Below are 25,344 nucleotides of genomic sequence, written 5' to 3'. Positions count from 1 at the left end.
TTTTGTATAATTTACTACTTATACCAAAATTCAAATTATACTAGAATTGTAATTTATGTTTAATGAAATGAAAAACAACAAAAAAAAAATAATGTTCTTGTAACCGTGTATAGGTATTATATTCTGATCGATTATTAGATGTCATCGTATTCTTGATAGAAAATGTCGTGATAGGCAGGTATGTTAACTTAAAGGATTAAATACGGATTAGGAGCCTTGAGTTTTTCGTTTACTTTTATAAATTGGGTTTAAACTTTTTGTATTTCGTTCTAAAGTGCTTATTATGAGAGTAATAACTTTTGATGATATTATATTTAATAAGATTAACACAGAGTATTCAACAGCTCATCAAAAGTTTTTATAGTTCTAAGTATAATTATAAAATATATTAATTAAGTGTAATCAACAAAACGATATGTATGTTAATTTTTTTTATAACGTGATTTTAAATGAACGCGTAAGAATATACAGAGCAGTAATTTTTTTAATGACAATAAAGTATACGGTAGCCGCATGACAGCCAGGTGACATTTTGACATATTGACAATTTGACACATTTGCACTTTGTTGCCAGTTGTAAAAAGTTGTCAATCGTAGTCGCTAGTCCGGTTATTGACTTTCGACAGTTATAATAAAAAAATACAGTATTTTTTAAATTATTTTATATAACATTCAAATGAAAATAGTTATTTACTTATCTTAATAATATAAGAGTATCTAATTGAAAAGTTATTTTATCTCAAGACGTTACATTTTAACTTTAAATTGTAATTATTATATAAACGAAAGAAACTTCGAAACATTTTAATCTTATTTTAAATGAGAATATAAACGAAGTTTTTGTTCATTTTCCGCGATTCGGTCTTGTACGAATTTTTAATAAAGAGACCAAAAGAGCCGACACGGTTCCGAACAAACTTCGTATTATTAACGTTTGTTTGACTGCGTTTAATGAATGTAAGTACGTCACCGACAATGTATTGGTGAGGAAAAAAACCTTAATTAAACTTATTTATTGAGAGCAAAACATTATTTTGTCTTTTATGGTAACTATTTCACTAATTAATGAGGATTTTTACTACGATAATTCATTCACATTTTAGAGATAACCCTATAGCTATCATTTTCCGATGCATTTTTTCTAATTTTATTTTTACATGGAATTATAAAGATTTTCGTTAAAAATGAATAATAATAATAACTTTTTCAGCAATAAATGAATATGAACACAACGTTTGCAAGGATGAGAAATATGTCTGTATTCGATAAACTCCGATTTAACCGATTTAGAGAATTCTTTATAAAAAGCTAATACAAGTAACGTAGGCTATAAAAACTTCATATTTAGTACTAGCGACCTCTGTTCGTCCATATTTTTTACACGATAAGTAATCACCAACACATATACGAAAACCTCCAGAAAACGCTACATCTTACGGTAAAAGTATTATTCCGATCGGTTAGTAGTAGTTAGTAGTTTTCGCAGTATAATCAAACAAAAAAACCAGCTCTCCATTTATTAGTACCTGCATATGACTCATACTTAGAGAGTTAATCTTTGGTTAGCTTCCTATTCAAAACGGCATAAATTTTCAAATTTCGAAACAAAGTTACTAGTTTATTTACGTTCCTAAGTGAGATTGAGTTAACAAGCTCTAACCGAGTGGGGTGAGCGTTGAATGATTGACCGGTCAGAGCTAAGGGACCGAGTGAACGAGGGAATGAGTGAATTATTCTCACCGATCCTGTCACTCCTCGTTAGGTCGTTAGCTACGTCCTCTTGTTAATTGTTGTCCGCTGGAGGTGTTATGAACATAGTACATAGATTTTGGACGTATTCCTAATATACTGTTGTGTTTAGGAAATTACAGTTTAGTTTAGTATCTGTTTGTGTTTATTGAATCATCCTGATCATAGTATTATGATCTCCTGATTACTTTTCTAAGAATACGTCATTACTAAGTTACTCCCTCTTACATCAGCTATCTGCCAGTGAAAGTCCCGTCAAAATCGGTCCAGCCGTTTCAGAGATTAGCCGGAACAAACAGACAGGCAGACAAAAATTGTAAAAAATGTTATTTTGGTATATGAAGCATGTACCTATATATCCATATGCATTTAGTAAAAAGGGTTTATTTTAATATTACAAACAGACACTCCAATTTTATTTATTTGTAATATAGATTTAATTGTGATTTTTTTTGTTTAATTTAAAATCTTGAAGGTATTCTGCACAAACTTTCGTACTAAGACTTACCACCGCAAAGACAAACTCAGAGTTCATACTGTTTTAAAAGAAACAGTTTACTAATATTAATCTAATTTTATTAAAATCATTATTTTGATAAAACATGATTTACATACAAGTACAATATTAACGCGAATAAAAAGGTAGTTATGGTTAAGGTATAAAAGCTTTTATTACTGTTAGTAAATTTATTCAATATTTTAAGGATTATATCTATACTGATATTATAAAGTTTGTTTGTTTGTTTATTTGACCGCGCTATTCTCAGGAATTACAGGGCCGATTTGAAAAATTAGTTCAGTGTTAGATAGCCTATTTATCGAGGAGGAAGGCTATATGCTATATACCATCACGCTAAGATCAATAGGAGTGGATGACTAATGAAGAATGTTTCAAAATCGGGGGTTTTTTTTAAGTAACTATTTAACGCGGATGAAGTCGTGGGCAGTGGCTAGTTATTGATAATTATAGTAAATAGTTCACACGTAGAAAGTATTGAAATTAGTCAGTCGACCGTCTTCGACATTATAAAAAAAAAACTCATATAATTACAACAACTTTCGTGTTTATTCAATAATACGGATTGTGATTAAAACTATTGATAGTGTCAGATATCGTCAGCCATCTTGGAACACCTGCCTTTTTTTGAACGCCTATTACACCGCAGTTAGCGGAGCCACCCTGCGTTTTATACCATATTAATTGGTTATTTAATAGCACTTATTTACTCGTCTCCGTCGGTCTGATGAAGTGATTTATATAAATGATTGAATGAAAAACAGGTGGTATTTTAGTTTTTTTTATAAATTGCTAATTTTTGATCAAAAAGGTTTTATGTAAGTATAAAAAATGGCCTTTAATAAATGTTGTTATTAAAAAAAATAAGTAATTTTAAGAAATGGTAACTAAGATTTACTATCGTATACTTATGAACGTAAAAATTTATTATAACGGTGGTCAACAATGTTGATAAAAAATTCTTATTTCTACTTATTTATGTCTAAAAAATATTTTATTTAATTGTAGTTGGAGTAAATAATTTACAAGAGTACAGTTTATTACAATATAAGCAAAGGAATTTTAATTAGAACGTTTTTTAATTAATACATTTTATACATTTGAAATAAATGTAATTTCAAAGTCATGGGCTTACCGGAAAGTCTTGCTTCTATTATTTGGTTCTTTAGCTCATTACAGAAGTTACCAGATCAATAAAAAAAGAAAAAAGCAAATTGCTTTATAAAGATCGTAACATAAAAAACGTTAAAATAACCGAAACAAATTTAAAAATCAAGAAATATACATCAAACAAACATAACCTCCAATTAATATTTGTAAAAGGTACACAATTTTCTCGTAACTTTTAACCTAATCTGTGATAAGCTTTATTGGCATCACACACGCACACACACATACACATACGATGATCTTCGCAATCATAGTAGCGATCGCAAAGAACAGATGTATGTATAAATCCCAGGATATAACATGTAAATATGATTATTATTCATACTTATAGCTAGACAGAACGCGTCCGTACGTGTGCCACGTATGTACATGTGCGGGCAACTTCCTCCGTCGGCTACTTTTATGTTGTTATAGCAATGATATTAAATCATATATTATTTATCATTGAATGTCTTGTAGATTATATTTGATAATACTTCGATCGCGGTTTCGTCTGACTTGACCAGTTTTGTCTAGTTGATATTTGTCCCAAGTTGAAATTAGAAAAGTCGACTTACACAAATTTCGACCTTACCTCAAGGGGTGGGTCTTTTTTTAAACGTGGGTTAAAAGGAATTGCAAAATATCTTAAACATATATTATAAAGCGGATCATCATTACAGCCTATACAGTCCACTGCTGGACATAGGCCTCCACAAGTTTACGCCAAAAATTACGTGAACTCATGTGTTTTGCCCATAGTCACCACGCTGGGCAGGCGGGTTGGTGACCGCAGGGCTGGCTTTGTCGCATCGAAGACGCTGCTGCCCGTCTTCGGCCTGTGTATTTCAAAGCCAGCAGTTGGATGGTTATCCCGCTACCGGTCGGCTTTTTAAGTTCCAAGGTGGTAGCGGAACTGTGTTATCCCTCTTACGACACCCACGGGAAGAGAGGGGGTGGCTATATTCTTTAGTACCGTAGCCACACAGTACATATAAACCGGATAAAATAATTTAAAATTAGTTAAAGTTCACACTTTAATATCGAAATTATTTCGGTTATCGAAAATAAAGCTTCGTTTAAAAAAAAATTACAAAACTGCTAAATCGGAATGTAACGTTCGATTCCATTCGATATTTACTTATCCTATCGATTAAACCACGTCAATAAAAATGGAAACATTTTTGAGTTTGAATGAAACGAGTAAGAGTAACCGAAAAATAAAACTAAAAGCGGTTTTATTTATATACGATTGATACGAAGCGGCGGTGATAAGGAGACTTAATGAAATTCCGTGGCGCGTCTTGACATTGGGAAGCCCGAAGCTACTGAGATAATATCTTTACGACGGGTAGAAACCATTCATGCTATTAAAAAATACAACGCACAAACATACACACACACTGAAAATATCTAAAATTAGATTAAAAAATCAATAGCAAATATCGATATTCAAGTAGACTTCTAAAACGTCTTTAGATCGTTGATTTGAAAATGACAATTGTACTCGTATTAGTTATTCGAAAATTAATTATATTTAAACCTAATTATAGAACAGAATAACTCTTTAAGACTCGAACAGACTCCTTATTTTTTTTTTAGGAAACTGTCACGTGCTGTATATCATAGTTTCTTTGACACGTGTACAAGAATTAGTTTAAAAAAAACGTATATTTAAGATGTACTTGAAGTTTTAAATGAAAATAATGTAACGATAAAACTTTGAATATATCTGTTAATATCTATCAATTAATCTAATTAATAATTCCATTGTTTGTCTATATTTAGTCTCGGCGAGCATTCAGAAGATAGGAAGTCATGTCGCCGTTTCTTTGTACATAATAGACACGAAGGTTAGTTAAACAAAAATTACATTGAACACAATAGTTGATCGTTAGCGATTTTATCGACGATGGGAATTTTAATAATGCTAATGATTTTTCTATCGATAGTTAGTGCTGACATCTGTTCGTAATTAACGAGAACGAAAATTACACGTACAGCGAGCTTCAGTTTCTAATAGGATAGGATTTGTTTAAGCTATTATATTAATATTACTACTATGCCCTGCGGTTTCAGACGCGTTATTTACTTGAAAAAACTGGCTGTAGCGTTACTTGGTAAATAGGTCATAAGCCAGTAGTTGCTGAGGTTAGCGCATTTAAATAAACAAAGAAACAAAAAAAACTTTCAGCTTTGTAATATTATTATAGATTTATATATTCACTTAAGGAAAGTAAGAAAAGTACAAGTAAATTGATGACAAGTGCAAAAAAAGTTAATGACATGAATAGTTCATTTTAATAAAAATAATTATAAAATAAATAAATTTGTTGATATGTAGATACGTTGTGTAGAGCATTTTAAATTTTAAAATTTATAATTTCATAACTATTGTTTTAAGACCCGCAATATGTCAACACGTTGTCAACATTACCACAAATTGGAAAACTACAAGAAAGTAAACAACCATCCATAAGTACGTCACACATTTTACGAATATTTGACCGCTTCCTTGTCACAGATGGTCACATTTATGAGACCTTACCTCGTGTTATGTCACACATTTTACAATTATACTCGTATTTAAATTGTTATTTATTAAATGAAATCATCAGTTTCAACATTTATTGTTATTTTCACTTAACTAACAATAAAATTTATTATATTTCTGAAATGTGATGTTACTAATTTTTGACTCTTCCCACTTGTCACATTATGTCACACTTCGTCGATCCTCCCTCGTAAACGTGAGACGTAATTTATGGTCAGCACTAAAAGGAAAAATTGGTGCATAACGAGAATAAGAGCATAAAATACACTATTTATGCTACAACGTTTGTTTGTCCTAATTTAATGCTTGACTGCTCAAACCAATTAATTTGTAATTTGGTACACGGCTAGGATACCTTGATTGGGCGAGCTTTTTTATTCCAATTGACTAAGCAGCCATCGATACAGTTCATTATAATCTTATACTATTAAACAAGCAATTTTTGCATATATATATAACCTGAATATCGGAAATGGCTCCAACGATTTTCATGAAATTTAGTATACAGGGGATTTCGGGGGAGATAAATAAACCTAGCTAGAATTTATTTTTAGAAAATGTCGTTTTATCCCTGTTTTTAGGGAATGACAAAATGGCTACAACATCGTTAGAATACGAAGGTAAATTTCGCACTTATTAATAAAGTTGTAATAGCTCAGGTGGGAAATCGGCCGGTTTCGATCGCCCGAAAAGACCACGGTTCCGCCTCATGTTCCTAGATCGATTATATTATTTTTTCTAATTGCACTCGTTATTTTTTATTTAAATAGCCAATTCATATCTTTTATTAATATGTCGGTAAAATCGAAAAATATTATTCATATATTACCAATATGTAATTTGTACACACGATTTACTAAAAATACCGAGCTAAGCTCGGTCACCCAGGTACTATCAATTTAGCATTGCATTTAAATAAATACTGTTATGTATAAAATAAACTATTTTTGTGTATTTTGCATGCTGTACAAAATCAGAATTAAGGAAATTGGTTTTTATATATTTTGTTAATATTTTAAAACTATTCTAATGTAATTTACAATAATAATGTATATTTTCCGCATATAAAAAACCTCGGGGCTATGTCGCTAAAAAATAGCTTTTAAGATTTTTTTTTGTTTATATAAACTAAATGCTATGTACCAAGTAGATGTTTAATTGCTAATCGTAATAATAAACAATTATGTTTATTTTGATTACTACAAAAAAAAAAAATCGTGAAAATGTTGAGTTTAACACAATTACCATTAATAGTTTCCTTTGCTTATAAAATTATATAAAAAAAAAAAAAAAAACACAAACCGTTGCCTATGTTTCAAGTGACGAAGAAGTCAAACTTTAGGTTAGAAGCCTACCATCCTCAGACAATTTTTTATCAAATTAATTTAAAAAAGATAAAAATATCAATTAAAATCTTTTATATGAGTAAATTATTACCGTCACTGTACTAATGCAACGCTAATGAAGTTAATAGATAAGGCTTGAAAAACGTGTTAACCGTTTGTACGTTCACAATCTATTATGGTTTTATATGTTACCATATTTAGAATTATAATGGTACTGCAAACTGACAACAAACAATTTTAATTATGTTTTTGTCGCAGTGACAACACCTTTAGTCTTTTATACTTTTTTTATATTACTAGGTTATCGTTAATTATCGCCGTCACAATATAATTGCTCGTTCGATTTGATCGATAGATTATTGTTATGTATCCTAGGTCACGATCTTTATGTTGATTAGGTTCCTTCGAAAATGTATCTGTAATTTGCTAGTCTAGTAAAATTTATTACTCATGTCGTCTTCGATAGTTATTTTTGATTTATATCATTCGTGATTCCTAATATTCGTGATACTTAATTTTTTTTTGTTTATTTATAATTATATCGGCAAACAAGCGTACAAGTCAGCTGATGGTAAGCGATTACCGTAGCCTATAGACGACTGCAACACTACAAGCATCATAAGCGCGTTGCCGAGCCTTATCTCCTTGGGAGGGAGCTCTGTCGCCTTACTCACCACAGAAAACTACAAAAAGTAATTGAGGAAGGGACAACCTGAAATATCCTGCTCAAAATCTGGAGCAATCCGACCTCGACCTTAAAGAAGATTATCGCTAAATAATAGTTTTTCTAGCAGTGTTGTGTTCCTGTTGGCGAGTAAGGCGACCAGAGCTCGTGGGGGGGGGGGATAAGGTGTCCTACAGGGATTCGGGGTCGGCAACGCGCTTGCGATACTTCTGGTCTATTAAGCTACGGTGATCGCTAAGCATCAGGTAAGCCGTACGCTTATTTGCCGACCTAGTTGCACAAAGCGTCTTCAAGAATAATTTATGAAGTAAAACTTCTATATGCACGCTTGACTTGGGAAGTAAGCTGGTGAATGCGTGACAGGAGCGTTACGAAAAGTGTGATCGGGTGAGGCGAACGGAAGTTGAGAGGGAAATATAAGTTAGTGAATAGAAAGAGAGAGTTACGTTTCATAAGTTTTTCTTCAGTCGTGTGGTCTAAAGTACATTCGTTTTTTTATTTAGATTTTTTTAGGTAGATACTATAATACCTTTTATTAAAACATAATTACACAAACGATAATTAACGAATGAATAAGGTAGCATCGGGTTATAATTCTTGTATTGATAAAACATTACATTAAATGCTTACATGTTATCCGTTTTTATTATCAGAATCAAGATAACTCAATACAATTTCCTTATATTTAGCTTCATTTTAATTGCATTTGTGGGAACTGTTGTGTTGTTTGTTTAGTTTTTTCTTTTAATTTTAGTTAAGATAATGACGTATGTAATATTATAAGTTGTAATGATTTGTCTGTACTAAGTAAAGCTCTTGAACTGAAATTATTCGAGTAGCTTTTGTTTTCTCTCTGTAACCAATAGTGAGGAGGCTTAATTTTGAGTTAGATAGGCCATAAAACATCTCGTCACGATTCGTATACAAGAAATAATATCTATAAATGTCAAAACGATGATAAAACTTCGTAAGTTTTTTATTAATACTATTTTTTTGATACATTCAACCAAACGTGATTTCGAATACACAAGAAATAGAAAGTTGGCTTTATTTTACGATATTGTAATTTAAAATTTATAGAAAAATAATTAAAATTGTACTTTATTATTTCATAAGGGAATGGCAGTTGAAGAAATGATGTAAGGTTTTGCGTGAAATTGTAACGTTACGGTTATAAAATTTATTTGTAAAATTATATTTGTGTTCTAACTACTGGATGGTTCTAAATTACTGTATGTTTTCTCCCTTAATGGATAACGTATCTCTGTAATACTTATATATACTTATGTTAAAATAAGTGTGTTCATCAAAATAAAATTAATAATAACACTTCAATAATAACATCTTCTTGTTACCTACTTTGAATTTTAGTAGATGTTATTTTGTTTTGATTTATTATCGTTAAAGTATAATGATTATATAAAATCCCGCGATTGTCTAAGTCTTTGGATAAGGGTTCCGTTTAAATTATTTGCACCTCTGGAAAAAAGTTTACAAAAGCTTAAAAAAGTTAAGGTTATTTCATATCACCATCAGTTCATCATCATCATCACTATCAGTTCAGCCTATTGCAGTCCACTGCTGGACATAGGCCTCCCCAAGTTCGCGTCAGACATCCCGGTTTTCCGCAATCCTCATCCAGCTCACACCAGCAATCTTACGTAGATCGTCGGTCTAACGGGCCGGAGGACGTCTCACACTGCGTTTGCCAAGACGCGGTCTCCACTCCACGACTCGTCTGCTCCAACGGCCATCGATCTTGCGACACAAATGACCAGCCCAAGCCACTTCAACATGCTAATTCTGTGGGCTATGTCGGTTACTTTCGTACTCTCGCGGATAGTCTCATTTCTAATCCTATCTTTGAGAGAAACCCTAAGCATAGTCCGTTCCATTGCACGTTGAGCGTCTTTAAACTTGTGGACCAGTCCCTTCGTCAGTGTCCACATCTCGGCTCCGTATGGTAACACAGGCAGGACGAATTGCTTGAAGACTTTTGTCTTCAAACAAACGACTGACGAAGACTCGACGTGGCCTGCCAAACGCCGCCCAGCCCAATCGAATTTTGATGGTATGGCCTAGGTAAATATAATCCTGAACAACTTCGAGAAGGGTACCATCAAGCGATACCGGTCTCGGTATGACTTGGTTTTTTAACATAACTTTCGTTTTGTCCAAGTTCATACCGAGACCGACACGTCGAGAGGACTCGTAGGTAAGCCAGCATTTGGCCATTATTATTTATTTCATATTCATTACATTTATTTCATATCGATTTTATATATTTATTTTTATTTTTAAACTGTTTGTCCACAATAACACTTATAATAAATTATCGGTAATTATTTTTACATATATATCTTTTTATATATTTAAAGCGATCGCTATCACATGTCATATCAAAGCGGCTACTTATAAAATAGTTATTATCGTTAATTTATCGTTAACCTATCGTTGAATTATCGTTGGTTATCGTTAATTATCGCCGTCACAATATAATTGCTCGTTCGATTTGATCGATAGATCATTGTTATGTATCCTAGGTCACGATCTTTATGTTGATTAGGTTCCTTCGAATGTGTATCTGTAATTTGCTAGTCTAGTTAAATTTACTACCCATGTCGTCTTCGATAGTTATTTTTGATTTATATCATTCGTGATTCCTAATATTCGTGATACTTAATTTTTATTTATTTATTTATAATTAGATCGGCAAACAAGCGTACGGCTCACCTGTTGGTAAGCGATTAGAGTAACTTATAGACGTCGCAACGCCTGAAGCATCGCAAGCGCGTTGCTGACCTTATCCCCCCCCCCCCTCCGGAGCTCTGGTCACCTTACTCACCAATAGGAACAAAATACTGCTTGAAAACAGTTTTATTTAGTTGTGATCTTCTGCTAGGTCGAGGTAATACTCCAGTGGGGCTGCTCCATATTTTGAGCAGAAAATTTCCTGCTTTGATCTACCTCAGTTAATTGCAAAATAGATTTTTTTATGTATAAATATATCGTGACTGAGTGTTCATTAAGTGGAAATTATATATGGTATGTTATGTAAATACAAATTTCAAGTGTCTACTTAATAGTTATTGTTTCCAATGTCAAATAAAACAAATTATTAATTAATGTTTAGTACTCGAAACAAAACTTTTTAACGTGTTTATAATGGTGTTTTTTTCTTCTAAGCTTTAGCCTTCTATTCACGAATAGTTACATATGTGTTTAACATACTTTATTTCTGTATTCAATTTTTTTATATGAATAATTTGTTATAAGATTTTCTTTAGATCACTTTTAGTAATAAAACCGCCTTTGTACTTTTTGTAAGTTAGAAATTTGTAGTTTTCGTTAATGTTTATTTTAAATGTGCATTAAGGCATGAAATGAAAAAAAAGCATAATTATTCTATAAAGTATAATATTCCGGAATATAATTGCGGAAATTATATATATAAAATTTTTGTACACTAAGTTTTACTTTCACAGCCCTAAGCTTTTTTTTCACAGCCCTATTTTTTAGATGAATGTATCGATAAAAAAATTGACAGTGAAACTCACAAAAAAGAATTATGGAATTCGGTGTTGTTGTTGTTGTTGCCCATAGTCACCACGCTGGGCAGGCGTTTCATAAAGTATATTTCAATAATTGATTTTTATATAAATATAGCTTTTTGAAGAATAACTACGCCACCATGTAACCTATAGTTGAATTTGTGCATGTGTGGGAACTCCTTTACGCCGACAAACAGGGCGCGTATATCTTGACACAGCTCATATCTAATACTCGTGTTCAGTAACCTTTATAATACGCCGCTATCAGTTTACATAAGACAGTGTATTTTGTCTGTGTTCAAGTTTGTATTCGATATTTTTTATCGATAAATCACGAATTCTAGTAGCAAGTTGTTTTTAGCGGTACATCCCTCGAAATGTATATCGCTTGAATGCTTTTGATCATTTATAAGCATACTCGAGATATTTTTTACGCATTAAATTACATATTTGCTATTTTCGACCACATAGGTTTAAAAAAAATTGGACTTGAAATATAAAACAAAAATTATCCGATTTTGTTTGTTATGATTTGTGAAGTTCGGAACTTACGCTCATACTTCCATTTCAACAATTTATTTTTGTTTATTAAAAATAGGTTAATTTGATTTGTACATTACGTTATAGGAACAAATGGCACATACATATGTCCTTCCTTAAGTCTAACAAAATATCTTTTAAATTTGACAATATATAGAATTATAGATGTAATATCAATACTTGAAATTAAATCAGATACAAGAATATTATATACCGTAACACTAAGACGTACTTATGTGGTTGTTTACATCGTGTACATATTGAAATAAAATACCTTTACCAAGGTGCGCTCACACCTAATATAACACACACACACGTACCTAACGCACACGCTCTCACCCATATGAACCTACACGATTTTACCAGACATACAAGCAGTGGTTACGACAGAGGTGAAATATCGAATCAGGGTCTCTGTCAGTTTACCAAATTCAAAAAGTTTTTTGAAACTAAATGCATTCATATACAGTAATACTCTTCGGCTGAAAAGATTAACGAGATTTCGAACGGAACGATAAGGAGAAACCAAATGCGACGGTAATGGATTTTTTGAGCACTACGATATTCGCTTATTGCAGAAACGCTTTTAGGTCCCTTTCCACTTTTCAAAGAGCAAAAAAAAAAACTACAATCGAAATTTTTCTATCGAATATTTCCGGTTCTTAGAGGTATAAAACTTCTATGAATTATAGCTTCTAAATGCATATCTTCTAAAAGCTGGCTGCTGCTGTGTGTGGATGAACTGGTCTGAAATTTAAAAGTTACTCTTGTGCTTGAAGTCGGTTTCTTGATGAAGATTGTGGGTGAAATATATAGCGCTGCATCTGATGCTCTAAATCTATACTAATATTATAAAGCTGAAGAGTTTGTTTGTTTGAACGCGCTAATCTCAGGAACTACTGATCCTATTTGAAAAATTCTTTTAGTGTTAGATAGCCCAGTTATCGAGAAAGGCTGTATATATCATCACATTAAGGTCAATAGGAGCGGAGCACCAATGAAGAAATATTTCAAAATCGGGCATTTTTCAAGAGCTTCCTTAGTTAGCCCAAAGGAACTGTTCCATGCAAACGAAGTCGCGGGCAGATCTAGTCATATAGTTATAGGGTTGAACCAACTTAAGGTAAGATTCAACTTATGAGTAATATAAAAGTATTTGTGAAAATGAAAGAGATTGATCTCTTTCTTAACTTCTCCTTCGCTTCGGAGTCTATCAATCCTAGTTATGATTAACTTTTCGAAGAGTTTTCATTAATTACGATTGACGAACGTATTATATATCATCAAATACGTTTGTTAGAAGTATTGCAGTGAGTGATGGTAAGAGATCATCTTTTAGATTTATTGAACTCATTTAGATGTTTGGTTGAATCTTTAGATTTTGAGACTTTGTATTTTCGTTAGCCGTCTAAATATCGAAACAGTAATTCTTATTAGACGAAATTACACAATGGAGTTGTTATCTAGTAAATATAATATTCGCGAAGATATTTCGTGTACATTATGGTTAAATATAAAAACTACTATTGATGGTATGGTTTAAATAATTATAAATAGTAATGAGATAATTTTCTGATATATACGATACATCCGATATTACCATGTCTCTGAAGAAATATTTAAAATCACTCTTTGTGATCAAAAATAAACGTTAATAATCACCACAAGAGGTGACCATTTTGAGTTTTCACAGTGTTTGTATATTTTAGATTCGTTACTAACATCGATTATTGTAGGAGGAATTTTGATATCAACTGTCCCTACGTACAGTATCGAAACTGAAAATTTTATATTTTTTTTTATTGCATGAAAAAACTACTAAAAGAAAAAAAGAGAAAATGCTATAAAATACACATAAAATCACATTTTTCATGAGTTTATACTCATTATTGATACTTAACAAATCATTCAGCGTAAAAAAATTTAAAGTGCCTTTTTTCAGTTTCGATATTATACGTAGGGACAGTCGATATGTAAGTTTTCGTAGTTTGTAGTTGAAACTAAATACAGAAATTAACAAAATTCTGTTTTACTTAACATATAGTTTCAAATTATTATAGATAGACTTAAAGTAGAATAATTAAAGACTTACCCATTAAATGGATATCCAGCAAACGCGGCATCGTAAGGATGGTAGACTGTTGGGTAGGGCCAGCTCGCAGCGCTTGCTGCGAGGTTCTCCTTCAGCTCGATTCCTGCTGCCTGATTAACAAAATAGCGTTTGAAATATATTGTATATCGTTTAAGTGAGAATATCACTAAAACCAATATTAACACAAAACATTTTTTGTATCGCTTATCGCTGAACCAGTTTATTTTATAAAGTAGCTCGACAGAACTTTTCCAATTTTCAGTGTTAATTTCTTAATTTTTTTTTTATGTAAGAACTTTTTACAAAGTATGAATAACCTAAAAAAATAAACCCATTTGGTCCAGCTTTGCTTAAGTATTACACTTGGCAACATATTCAGTGATTCATTTTAATTTATGTAGATTTAAAAAAAAAATTCTCATCTAAAGAATGAGAATTCTTTTCGACGGTATTTATTAAATTAATTTTTAAGTCTTAATGTATGTAGCCGACCTTAATACTTAAGCTAATGACGGTATCACATGCACAGTAGCATCGACTAAATCTATTATTGGAGCTGGTTTATTGATTTTTTGATGGATCGCTTCGATCGTTCGTCTCAACCGTTATTATTATTTAATGGGTTGATTGCAGTTCTAGCATCAATCATCTCTGACAAATATATTTCAATAGAGCGAAGCGGATTCTTTATATTTATCGACTAGTCTACCACTCTTCTACAGTCTACCACTTTGTCTACATTAGTCATTGTTTAATTTAAATTTTAAGAAAGTTTTATTTGTTTATATTTACATTAATCTACGGCCTTGTTACTCGACTTCGTAAAGTAATCTAGAAATGTCTTCCCCGCTTCGATAAGTATAATTTATACTGTTCTTCACATCATTAGAAGTCAGTAAATCTCAATGAAAGCTAAGACAATATTTTTTACATCGTAAGAAACGCATTTGTGTCGAATATAAACATTTACATTATACATTCGTACAAGCTAACAACGCTATAATTATTCAACGATCGAACATCGAAATGCGGAATGATCTTTAATATTTCATTAAAAAAAATTGAATTCGGACATTTATAACGATGAATTTCATGTACGTTCCGAGTTATTAATAGGGTATACGTTTAAAAATCGCGTAAAAAGCAAAGAAACGGCCCGTCGAGATGCACGGGTCCAAAAAATTTATAGCGACGCATTAAAAATAACCCGGGAGCTCGTCTTAATGCGGTCAGCCAGGATAAATCTATCAAAAGATTTTGTTGTCCAACAACTTCATTGGTGGCCGAATCGAAAATCCGATAATAAATTTCACTCAAGTACGACAGCGTAATCCAGTCGCGCTGTCGCCCTTTGTTGCTTCGACCTCTCCGATATAATTCCATTTTCTGTTACTACAAATAATAATCGACCTAAGTCGACTCGGATCTGCATTTGCTCGGATTTATTGGATGCATAAGGTGCCGATTTATATATGCGAAGGTGACGCGACAATGGTGCGACTTTAACGCGACATTCGTGCGACCAACTCATCAGCTCCGACAATTTCATAAAATTAAGCAACATACATTTACATATCAACACATAAAAACGAATATTATATATTAGTTGTAGCGATTTACATAAGTATTATACGTTAACACGACCGCATGACTAATGAATAATCAAATGTTCCGCGAGGCGTGCGGATCGGAAAAAACGTAGTCATAATCTTTATTGGTAGCAACACTATGAGTTTAATGGATCCATCTATAATCCCATTAACGTTAATAATATGTTTAACTAGGAATATTTTTATGGGACGAATACTTTCATAATCCGCTGAACGATCCCGCTGACACGCAAACGGGTACGCGATGCTCTATTAGGCTCTCTGTTGACTAACGTCAAGACTGTCTTAAGAGATTTTTTATAAATTCCTTTTTGAAATAATAGGCTTATTTAGTTTTATTTAATTACTGGTAGGTTTATAGTTGTTATACTGACCATTATATATGTTTTATGTATTTTATTAATATAATCAATTTCAGTGGTATTAATAATTGTAGTGGCTTTTAAAGTTTTTTTTTTTAATATATATAACTAGGTCGATAGACAAGCATATGGCTTACCTGATGGTAAGCGATTACCGTATATTATAGATGTCCGCAACATCAGAAGCATCGCAAGCGTGTTGTCGACCCTATCCCCAATTACCCTCATGAGCTCTGGTCACCTTATTCACCACAGAAACACAACACTGCTTGAAAACAGTATTATTGCTGTGTTATTCTGTAAGGTCAAGGTACTAACCCCAGTCAGGCTGCTCGATATTTCAAGCTGGAAATTTCCTGCTGTGCCATACCTCAGTTAATTTTTAATATAATTATTTTTGAACTTTCAATATGTTTAGTACTAATTTCTATAATACAAAGGTTAAGGAAGTTTATTTAGTCCTTGCGTGATCAATAGTATTAATAAATGTAATTAATAGTTTAAAGTTAGTATTTAATGAAATGGCAACAAAAACTAGCCATAAATGTAGATAGATATCTTTATTATTATCAGAAAAAAACCACTCCACAACAGCTGTTCTATCACGTATGGTTTTAACCCCGTGCTTTTATATATGGGTAGTTCGTTGAGTAGTTCCCTACATTTCAATGTTTTTCTAAAGCGATAGTAGCATCATGTTACTTTTGCGATAAAAAAAAAATATAATTAAACACTCGCTAAGTGTCCTGTTACAATATTGAAGCTTTTTGTTTGTTTGTTCGTATATATCCACTGAACTGATTACAATAATCTTTATAATAACTGTAGTTTCATAGTTTGGCAATGAATATGCTATTAAAATATCAAAACGAGTAAAAACTCAGGTTGTTGTTCTAACTACGTTTTTTAATTTAATATGGGGGAGATCTGGGAGAGTTGTGTAAATTATTACTTTAAGGGACATATCCCGCGTAGAAAATATTCAACAATTTTTTTATAGGATAACATTTTTTTAAATATAAATATATAGAGCGTACTATGACATTGGAATAATTACTTGAAACACCGCTCTCGAACGATGTATTTATGTGATATTTTTATAAAACTTTTTTTGCTAATTGTAAATATGTAATAAATGATTTTAATTTAATCCTTTATAGCACCTTTGTGTAGATAAGCGTATAAATTTTATGAAGATTCACAACATTCCTTCCCTTTCAAAAGCAATCATTAAAATTAATCAAATTATTATTGTTTCTGAGAATTTCAACAAAAACAAAGATTACTATTTCTGTTACAATGCTCCTACTCCCGAGGTTAGTTGTTACCAGTAGCGATAAGTTGTGACCGGTAGCGGTAAGTCGTCACAGTATTGTTTTTAGACTATTAAGTTTAAAAAAAATACTATTACATATTTCATAAAGGTAGGGCAATAGCAGGATATACTCTGCTCAAAATCAGGAGCAGCATTACTGGGAAAGTAGCATAACCTAACAGAAGATAACAGCCATTACCGTCTTCTCCATAAGGGCACACGGGGCCCGTGCCCAGGGCCCCCATATTCAAGGGGCCCCGAAGGACCGATAATTTCTCTCACACATTTATTATCAAAACATTTTTGTCGGGCACATTACGCATTTTCCACAAATCAGTAATCTTACCAGAAGGTATTTACAGGGTATATACTACGCCATTATATCCATGACTTCCACAAGTTGTCCAGATACAAACGGTAAAACGAAAACTAGATACTTGACTAAAAATATTTTTATTCGTAAATTGACGAATGGTGAGTCTTTAGAAAGAAAATGGCTCCTTTATTCACCAGCAAAGAAATCTGTATACTGTATTGCTGCCGTCTATTTAATACCACTACTGGACGTACTGGATATAATTTAAGTTCTCCTAATGGATATAAAGTTTGGAAGCATATAAGTAACTTACTGATAGAACATGAGAACAGCTTACAGCACAGGGAATTTGTGATGAAATATGATGCAAGAATGAAAACTAATAGACGACTTGATACTGAGTTGCTGTCCCAATATAATACAGAAATTAACTATTGGAAGAATGTGATTAAGAGCATTGTTGCAGTAGTGAAATTTTTGGCTTCGAGAGGTCTTGCTTTTCGTGGTGATAATGAGACATTAGGATCACAAAATAGTGGGAATTATTTAGGATGCTTAGAACTGATTAGTGAATTTTGATCCTTTTCTTGCTGATCACATACAATACTGCGGAAATCGTGGAAAGGAAAGTACATCATATTTATCGGCAAATATTTGTAACGAATTTATTAATTTAATATGACAACAAGTTATGAAAACCATTGTCAAAGAACTTAAATCAGCAAAGTACAAAACTATTAGCGTAGATTCTACGCCAGATCTGTCTCACGTTGACCAACTGACTTTCATAGTAACGATACGTAAAAGACGGACAGCCTATTGAGAGATTTTTGCAATTTTTGCTTATGGATAAACATAATGCGCAATATAAAGCAGAGATAATTTTAAACTTTTTTGAAAACCTTGATATTCCTAAAATTGATTGACTTGATTTCCTAAAGATTGTCGCAGGTAGAGCTACTACAATGCATCAAATATGCCTGGAAAGTACTCTGGTGTTCAGTCAAGAATAAAAGAAGTTTGCGAATTTGCGTTACGTTCCATGTGCGACACATTCGCTAAATTTAGTGGGTGTTCAGGCTGTTGAATGTGTTATTGAAGCAGTAACATTCTTTCAATTTGTACAAAAATTGTTCAATTTTTTCTCGGCTTCGACAAAACGATGGAAAATTTTGAAAGAGCATTTAAGTATTTGCATAGAGTACTGAAGTTTCTTTCGGAAACTAAATGGTCTGCACGCGTCAATGCTAAAAATGGTTATTTAAATATTTCTGAAGCATTGTCTTCAATCGCAAGTGACATCAATGAACCAGGAGACACTAGAAAGGAAGCCCAAAGCCTAGCAAAACATGGGAAATTTTGAGACTGTTCTTCTAACGGAAATATGGAATGCTCTTGTTATATATAAAACAAGTCTAAGTTTACAGAATACCAATATGACCATGGGCGTTGTAACGAAACTTTACGAATCTCGGATCAATTATGTCAATAACGCACGCAATAATTTTGATCAGTATGTGGCGCCACGAAGCGGCTGCTAAAGAAAAAATCCATATGTTTACTAAAAAGATACATTTGAAAGAAAAAGATCTCGCAGCACACACATCACTTTTTTTCGAAGGATCATTAGAGGCTGCACTGTTAAGAGGCAACGAAATGTTTCGTGTAGATACTTTCATTCCCATAATTGACACAATAAATACACAACTAAAAAAATGTTCGGCAGCATACCAAGAAATTGATAGTCGATTTAGTTGTCTATGTCAGTTAACAACAATCGAATCTGATGAATTGACCAAAAATGCAAAGAATTTGCAGAATTTTATCATGAAGACATTAATGTAGATGTGCCCAAAACAGAATGTATTCATTTAAGCCAATATTTAAAAAACATAGCAAAGCAATCAGCGGATTTAAATATCTCAACCTTACATAACCTAAAAATTTCAAATAAATTGGAAGAAACTTTTCCAAACGTAGAAATTGCTACAAGAATATTCCTTTGCCTAATGGTTACCGATTGTAGTGGAGAGCGGTCATTTTCGCACCTCAAGAGAATAAAAAATGATTTGTGATCAACAATGTTACAAGAACGACTAAGCAATTTGTCAATTATGTGCATAAAAATTGATATCATATAAGATTTTGCTCAACCGAAATCCCGAAAGAAACCGTTATCGTAATCGTAACAAAAAAACAACAACAGCGTTCTAATATCATAATTGACGTATTATATCATACTGTATTTGATAATAATAATAATAACTGTATTTGATTACCTTTAATAAATGGTCATACTTAGTAAAAAAATATATTATAATTCGCTTTTTCTACTTTCCAAAAGGGCCCCAAATTCTTGTGTGCCCAAGGGCCCCAGCCTAGTTTGAGACGGCCCTGATAACAGCTAAATAACATCACTATCAAGTAGTGCTGTGTTTCTGTGGTATGTAAGGTGGCAGAGCTGATGATGGATGGTAAATTTAGGGTCGGTAGCACGCTTGCGATGCTTCTGGTGTTGTAGGCATCTATAGGTTACGGTAATACCTTAACATTATTAAATTTAACATAGTTTTTTTTCACACGTTTAATCAACGTACAGGTACAAAAAAAAACATGTAATATTCCAGTAACAATTAATCATCACATATATTATTTACGAAAACTGTTCATGAAAATTTTATTATTTATGAAAAATAACGTTTCAGCATGGAAAATGCAAACACTACAAGACCATAAACTTTTTGCCATAACTATTATAAGTAGGGAGAAATCGTCTTTGTCACATCTCTCCTCGGTCGCAACTCTCCTACATCTACCCTAAATTATGTTTATGAAACTAAATAATTTTCAATCTTATTTTAAATTTTTACACGAAAAGAAAACTAAATAATATGATTCAAATCGTATATAATTTAGATTTTATTTAATTTTTAAGTACTAAAGCTATTCCTGAACGTTAATTTTACTCTCCTATGTCATACGAACCTCAACAAAGCTTGTACTGACATAATGGAAAAGTTAAATTCAGCTCGCAACATAGAAAAAAAAACTTAAATATTTGTTTGTATGATAAAGAAACGCTGTCATAACCCGACATCTAAATTTTAACCAAACAAAGATCGCTCGAACACGACTATTCTTACGCAGTGGAAGCGGTATAATAAATCTTAGATGAAATAAAAGGTGTGTAAAAAAAAAACTGGAGCCATAGAAGGCGGGACGTTAACACTTTTCCCGATGATAAACGACCATATCTGTATGAGTGATTGAATCATCTACCGGGACACGTTCACGGCCCTTTTAACACCTTCCTCGAAGTTTTACTACACGTCATATATTACGTGCTTTGGCTACTTTTATGTTGTTATGATCATTATCATTCAAAGTCACCTACGCGGTCGGCGAACCTCAAACTATGGACTTTTGATACGTCACCTTTATCGCGACGCTCATGTAATGCAACTGAAACAATTTGACCCTTTTTGATTTATTAAATCTTATATATAAAATTCTCGTATCACAATGTTAGTTACAATACTCCTCCGAAATGAATGGACCCATTTTTATTCAATTTTGTGTGCATATCGGGGTAGGTGTGAGAATCGGCAAACATCTAATTTTCATACCTCTAAGTTATAGGGGGGAGGGGATTAAGGGGGTTAATAATATTTATGGAAAAACAACGTTTGCGGGGTCAACTAGTTTATATTACACGTTTTGTAAAAAGGTCAAAATGTATCAAAAATATATCACGTGATTTCGATCGATTTTTCAAATTTTCCGGTACGTAAATAACTCAGTTGATACGCTTTCTGTAAAAAATAACAATCAGATATTTCATTAAAAAAATAAATAAACAAAAATGATACATCTCACATTATTTAATAGCGTCGATACAGTCGTAACACGGTCCGAGAGCGCGTACCTGTTAAACGAATTATGATATTAAATCTGGCCACGGCAGAAAACAACTTTTTGTTACAACATACAGCGGAATATACATCATCGGATTAACGAACTAATTTATTCTTTACACTACGCTCTGGCGTCTACTTAACACCGGTATTCTTGCGTTCACGACTGTTTTGACATGTCCCACAATAATTAGTGGTAAAATAATTTTTTACCTTAACGCCTTTCGAATAGGGAATGGGTAGCAGCATCGTACATAATCCTTTTGAAAAAATTATAATCTTCACGATAATAATTCTTTAAAGTTATGTTACTAATACATTGTTATGTTCTTATAAGTGTTACGGAATAAAGTTAATTAATATTTGGATACATCGTGAAATATTATTTTGAGAAATTGTTGTGACAGACGATATTTGTTCGATTATTATGATATTCGAGTTTTTTTGTAAGTTTATCGGTAATCGCGTTATTTGTGACCGTTTTAATAATATCAATGAACATGGTTGCACGTACGTTGCATGTCGTTTTGTAAATTAAATTTATGTTGATCCTAAGATGAAGTGAGAAGTTTTAGCGTATTAAATTATATATGTGTTTAAGTAATAGCGTGTTTAAATTTAAAACAACCACGCGCCCAACTTTTTTATTTATTTTATTAATACGAGCATTGTATTGACTGTAAATAAATATAAAACAAGTATCAAAACTATTCAAATACGGTACGTTTGAAAAATAGTAATTAGCCCGATGTTTGACTGATATAAGAAACGCAAGTTCTCTACCTCTTTTTATTGCAATTTGATTTTATTTTATACAACTTTATGTATTTTTGTATTTGTACTTCTACGCTTTTAATACAATTAAAGTTGTTTGTTTAAGAACAGTAATTAAGACCATGTTTTTTGAAGAGTTTTTTGTTATGATCTACGATACATTATAACGATTCATTACTGTTATCAACTCTAAAATTCTCATTAGTATAGACAGAATTCCTTTCCAAATCAAACGTGTCTCTCCTGATGTTCAAGTACTAATTAACATAGCGACTAATTCATTGATGGCGAAATCATCTGTGTATCTTATGGTACCATTGATAGCCAAACCTAACAGAAAAAGAACTTTCTATCCTCTGATAGCAATTCAAGTTTTATATCGATTGAAATAAATACACAGTCAAGTGACATCTCTTTCGGACTCATGATAGCCTGGTACCAACTATTATAGTATTCATACAAAAGTTTAAATTTAATAAGTTTGATAATGCAAAGGTTTATTTTTTTATACTGTTACTGCATGTCCCTTTCTATGAGAAAATATAGAAATTTTGTAAAGGTGTAGGATCTAAAAATTATTATATGTACTAGCTGACTCGGCAAACGTTGTCTTGCCGCTAAACGCTATTTAAAAATAGGGGTTGGTGATAGAAGGGTGAAAATTTAGGATATGTATTTTTCAACGCCAAGTCATAATAAAATAAAAAATAAATAATTTATCTAAAAATTAAAAAAATATTTAGGCGTGGACTACCCTTAACAGTTTGGAAGGTGAAAATAGATGTTGTTCGATTCTCAGACCTACTCAATATGCACACAAAATTTCACGAGAATTGGTCGAGCCGTTTTGGAGGAGTTTAACTACAAATACCGCGACACGAGAATTTTATATATTAGATTGTTTGCATGAACTTTGTGCAAGGCAGCAAAATTGTCAAGGAAGACAAATTGCAGAATAAAGATATATCTGTTCAAGGAATGCTTTTTACAAGGTAGTAAATACAATATTGTCACTTGGAAATACTTGGATAATTTTACACAAATGAATATGTCTTAAAATTTAAGGAAACCTAGCCTATCCTAAAAAAGTGCGATGAAATCGTTAAGAGATGTTTTTATCTATTTTTTAGGAAATAATGATTAATTCATGAACAACATTTTATGTTGAAAATCATAGTGTACCGGTTAATTATACCTTCACTATTTCTATGAAATAATGATTGTTAAAACGTAAATTGTTTTTGGAGCTAATTAGTCAGCTATAATCTTTTTTTATTTATTTACTTTTTTCTATGCAAGATCTTGTTAATTTAATTACCTAGGATTTTTATAACTAAAGAGATCTATCATTTCAAGAGTCGTAATTATCAATAAGTGTATGCAAACAGCTCGCTAACGTTTCACTAATTTTCAAATGTATTTAAGGATTGCTGCTCAATTGCTTGATTAATGCTCAATAATCCATGCTATTCCATAACGAATTAGCAGATAAAAGAATAACCCCGTAAAAACGTATACAACCTAGCATATTTTTTTTGTATTTTCTCTTGTATTTATTTAGAAGCGTCTAATGCCATTAAGTCATAATAATACATAATTTTTCCCTATCCTAAGGAGTGCTCAAATTTTCTTTTGGTGCTTGTATTTACTTAAATATCGGTTGATGAAATATGGTGGAAATCAAATGGTACGTATTATATAGTGTGGAAATCAAATGGTACGTATTATATAGTGTAAAAATTCTGACCTATAATTATATAATAACTAATACTACAAAAAAGAAACATTAACATTACGAAAACGTAAATTTGACTTGTAATGGACAGACTCAATAATTACTTAATTAACTTTAAGAATTCTTTTACAAGGACAATTGTATGTTACCACTGAGTGGAATATATTTAATGGGGAAAAAACGGAACAGCCATACTCGGATAGCACTATCAAAAATTGATATAGTTGTTATTTTATAACTTTCAGAATACGTCAGTCTTAGTTAATAAAAAAATACAGTGTGTGATTAAGACCGCACGGCAGGAGGGAAAACTTAATTGGCAATCGCAATCTATATATAGTAAATAACTGTTATATTAATGATGAGATAATAATTATGTTATATAAATGAGGAGATGAGGGAAAGCAGACGGGTTTTTAAGTCAAAATTAAAATTGTGTCAGGAAAATGAAAATCAAATAAAGTTAGATATCATAGCGCAACATCACGCAAGTAAAAATTTTAGTAAATTTTGGAAGAAAACAAACAAATTGAATCCAAAGTCAAATAGCCGCCCTGCGAGCGTTGCTGGCTTTCACGAACCCCGTGATATAGCAAACTTTTTTAGACAACATTTCAAGGTTGATCTATCGAGCAGCTCCGGTACTCGGATGATCAATACTGTGCAACCGAAGTCAATAAACGTTAGATTTTCCGCTAACGATGTAAAGAGGGTCATAAGTCAGATGGTACGAGGTAAGTCACCCGGTCACGATGGGCTCAGTATTGAGCATCTGAAGTATGCAGAGCCTGACTTGTCTAGAGTTCTCGCTATGTTTTTTAACTTATGTATAAGTCACAGTTATCTGCCAGAGGGTCTTATGTACACCATAGTAGTACCTATATTGAAAAATAAAACAGGGGATGTATCCGATGTGTCCAACTATAGACCAATCTCACTCGCTACGGTCATAGCTAAGGTACTGGACAGTCTGCTTGATAAGCAGTTAGAGGGGCATATTAAGCTTCAAGACTCCCAATTTGGTTTTAGACCGGGTCTTTCTACAGAGAGTGCCATCCTATGCCTCAAGCAGACTGTACAGTACTATACAGCTAGAAAAACTCCAGTTTATGCCTGTTTTCTGGATTTATCAAAA

General features: G+C 32.2%; 1 protein-coding gene and 2 long non-coding RNA genes across 3 annotated transcripts in view; 2 read left to right on the top strand and 1 right to left on the bottom strand.

Annotated features, from left to right (window-relative positions):
• The window catches only part of LOC123668982 (homeobox protein caupolican), an 81,293-nt gene that overhangs the window by 22,392 nt on the left and 33,557 nt on the right, over positions 1 to 25,344 (bottom strand). The window contains exon 3 of the mRNA XM_045602666.1: positions 14,184 to 14,293. Within this exon, the coding sequence (XP_045458622.1) occupies positions 14,184 to 14,293 (110 nt within the window). The remainder of the gene's footprint in view (positions 1 to 14,183; positions 14,294 to 25,344) is intronic.
• On the top strand, positions 4,428 to 24,539 carry LOC123668983. Its single transcript, XR_006745653.1, has 3 exons — positions 4,428 to 4,443; positions 8,240 to 8,245; positions 24,471 to 24,539. It is a non-coding gene; the product is annotated as an uncharacterized LOC123668983 (long non-coding RNA).
• On the top strand, positions 8,874 to 19,847 carry LOC123668984. Its single transcript, XR_006745654.1, has 3 exons — positions 8,874 to 8,885; positions 15,438 to 15,445; positions 19,532 to 19,847. It is a non-coding gene; the product is annotated as an uncharacterized LOC123668984 (long non-coding RNA).

The sequence above is a fragment of the Melitaea cinxia genome, chromosome Z (genome assembly GCF_905220565.1).
Source record: "Melitaea cinxia chromosome Z, ilMelCinx1.1, whole genome shotgun sequence".
Lineage (NCBI taxonomy): Eukaryota > Metazoa > Arthropoda > Insecta > Lepidoptera > Nymphalidae > Melitaea > Melitaea cinxia.
Note: the sequence above shows the minus strand (reverse complement) of the source record. Positions and strands in the feature narration are given on the sequence as shown.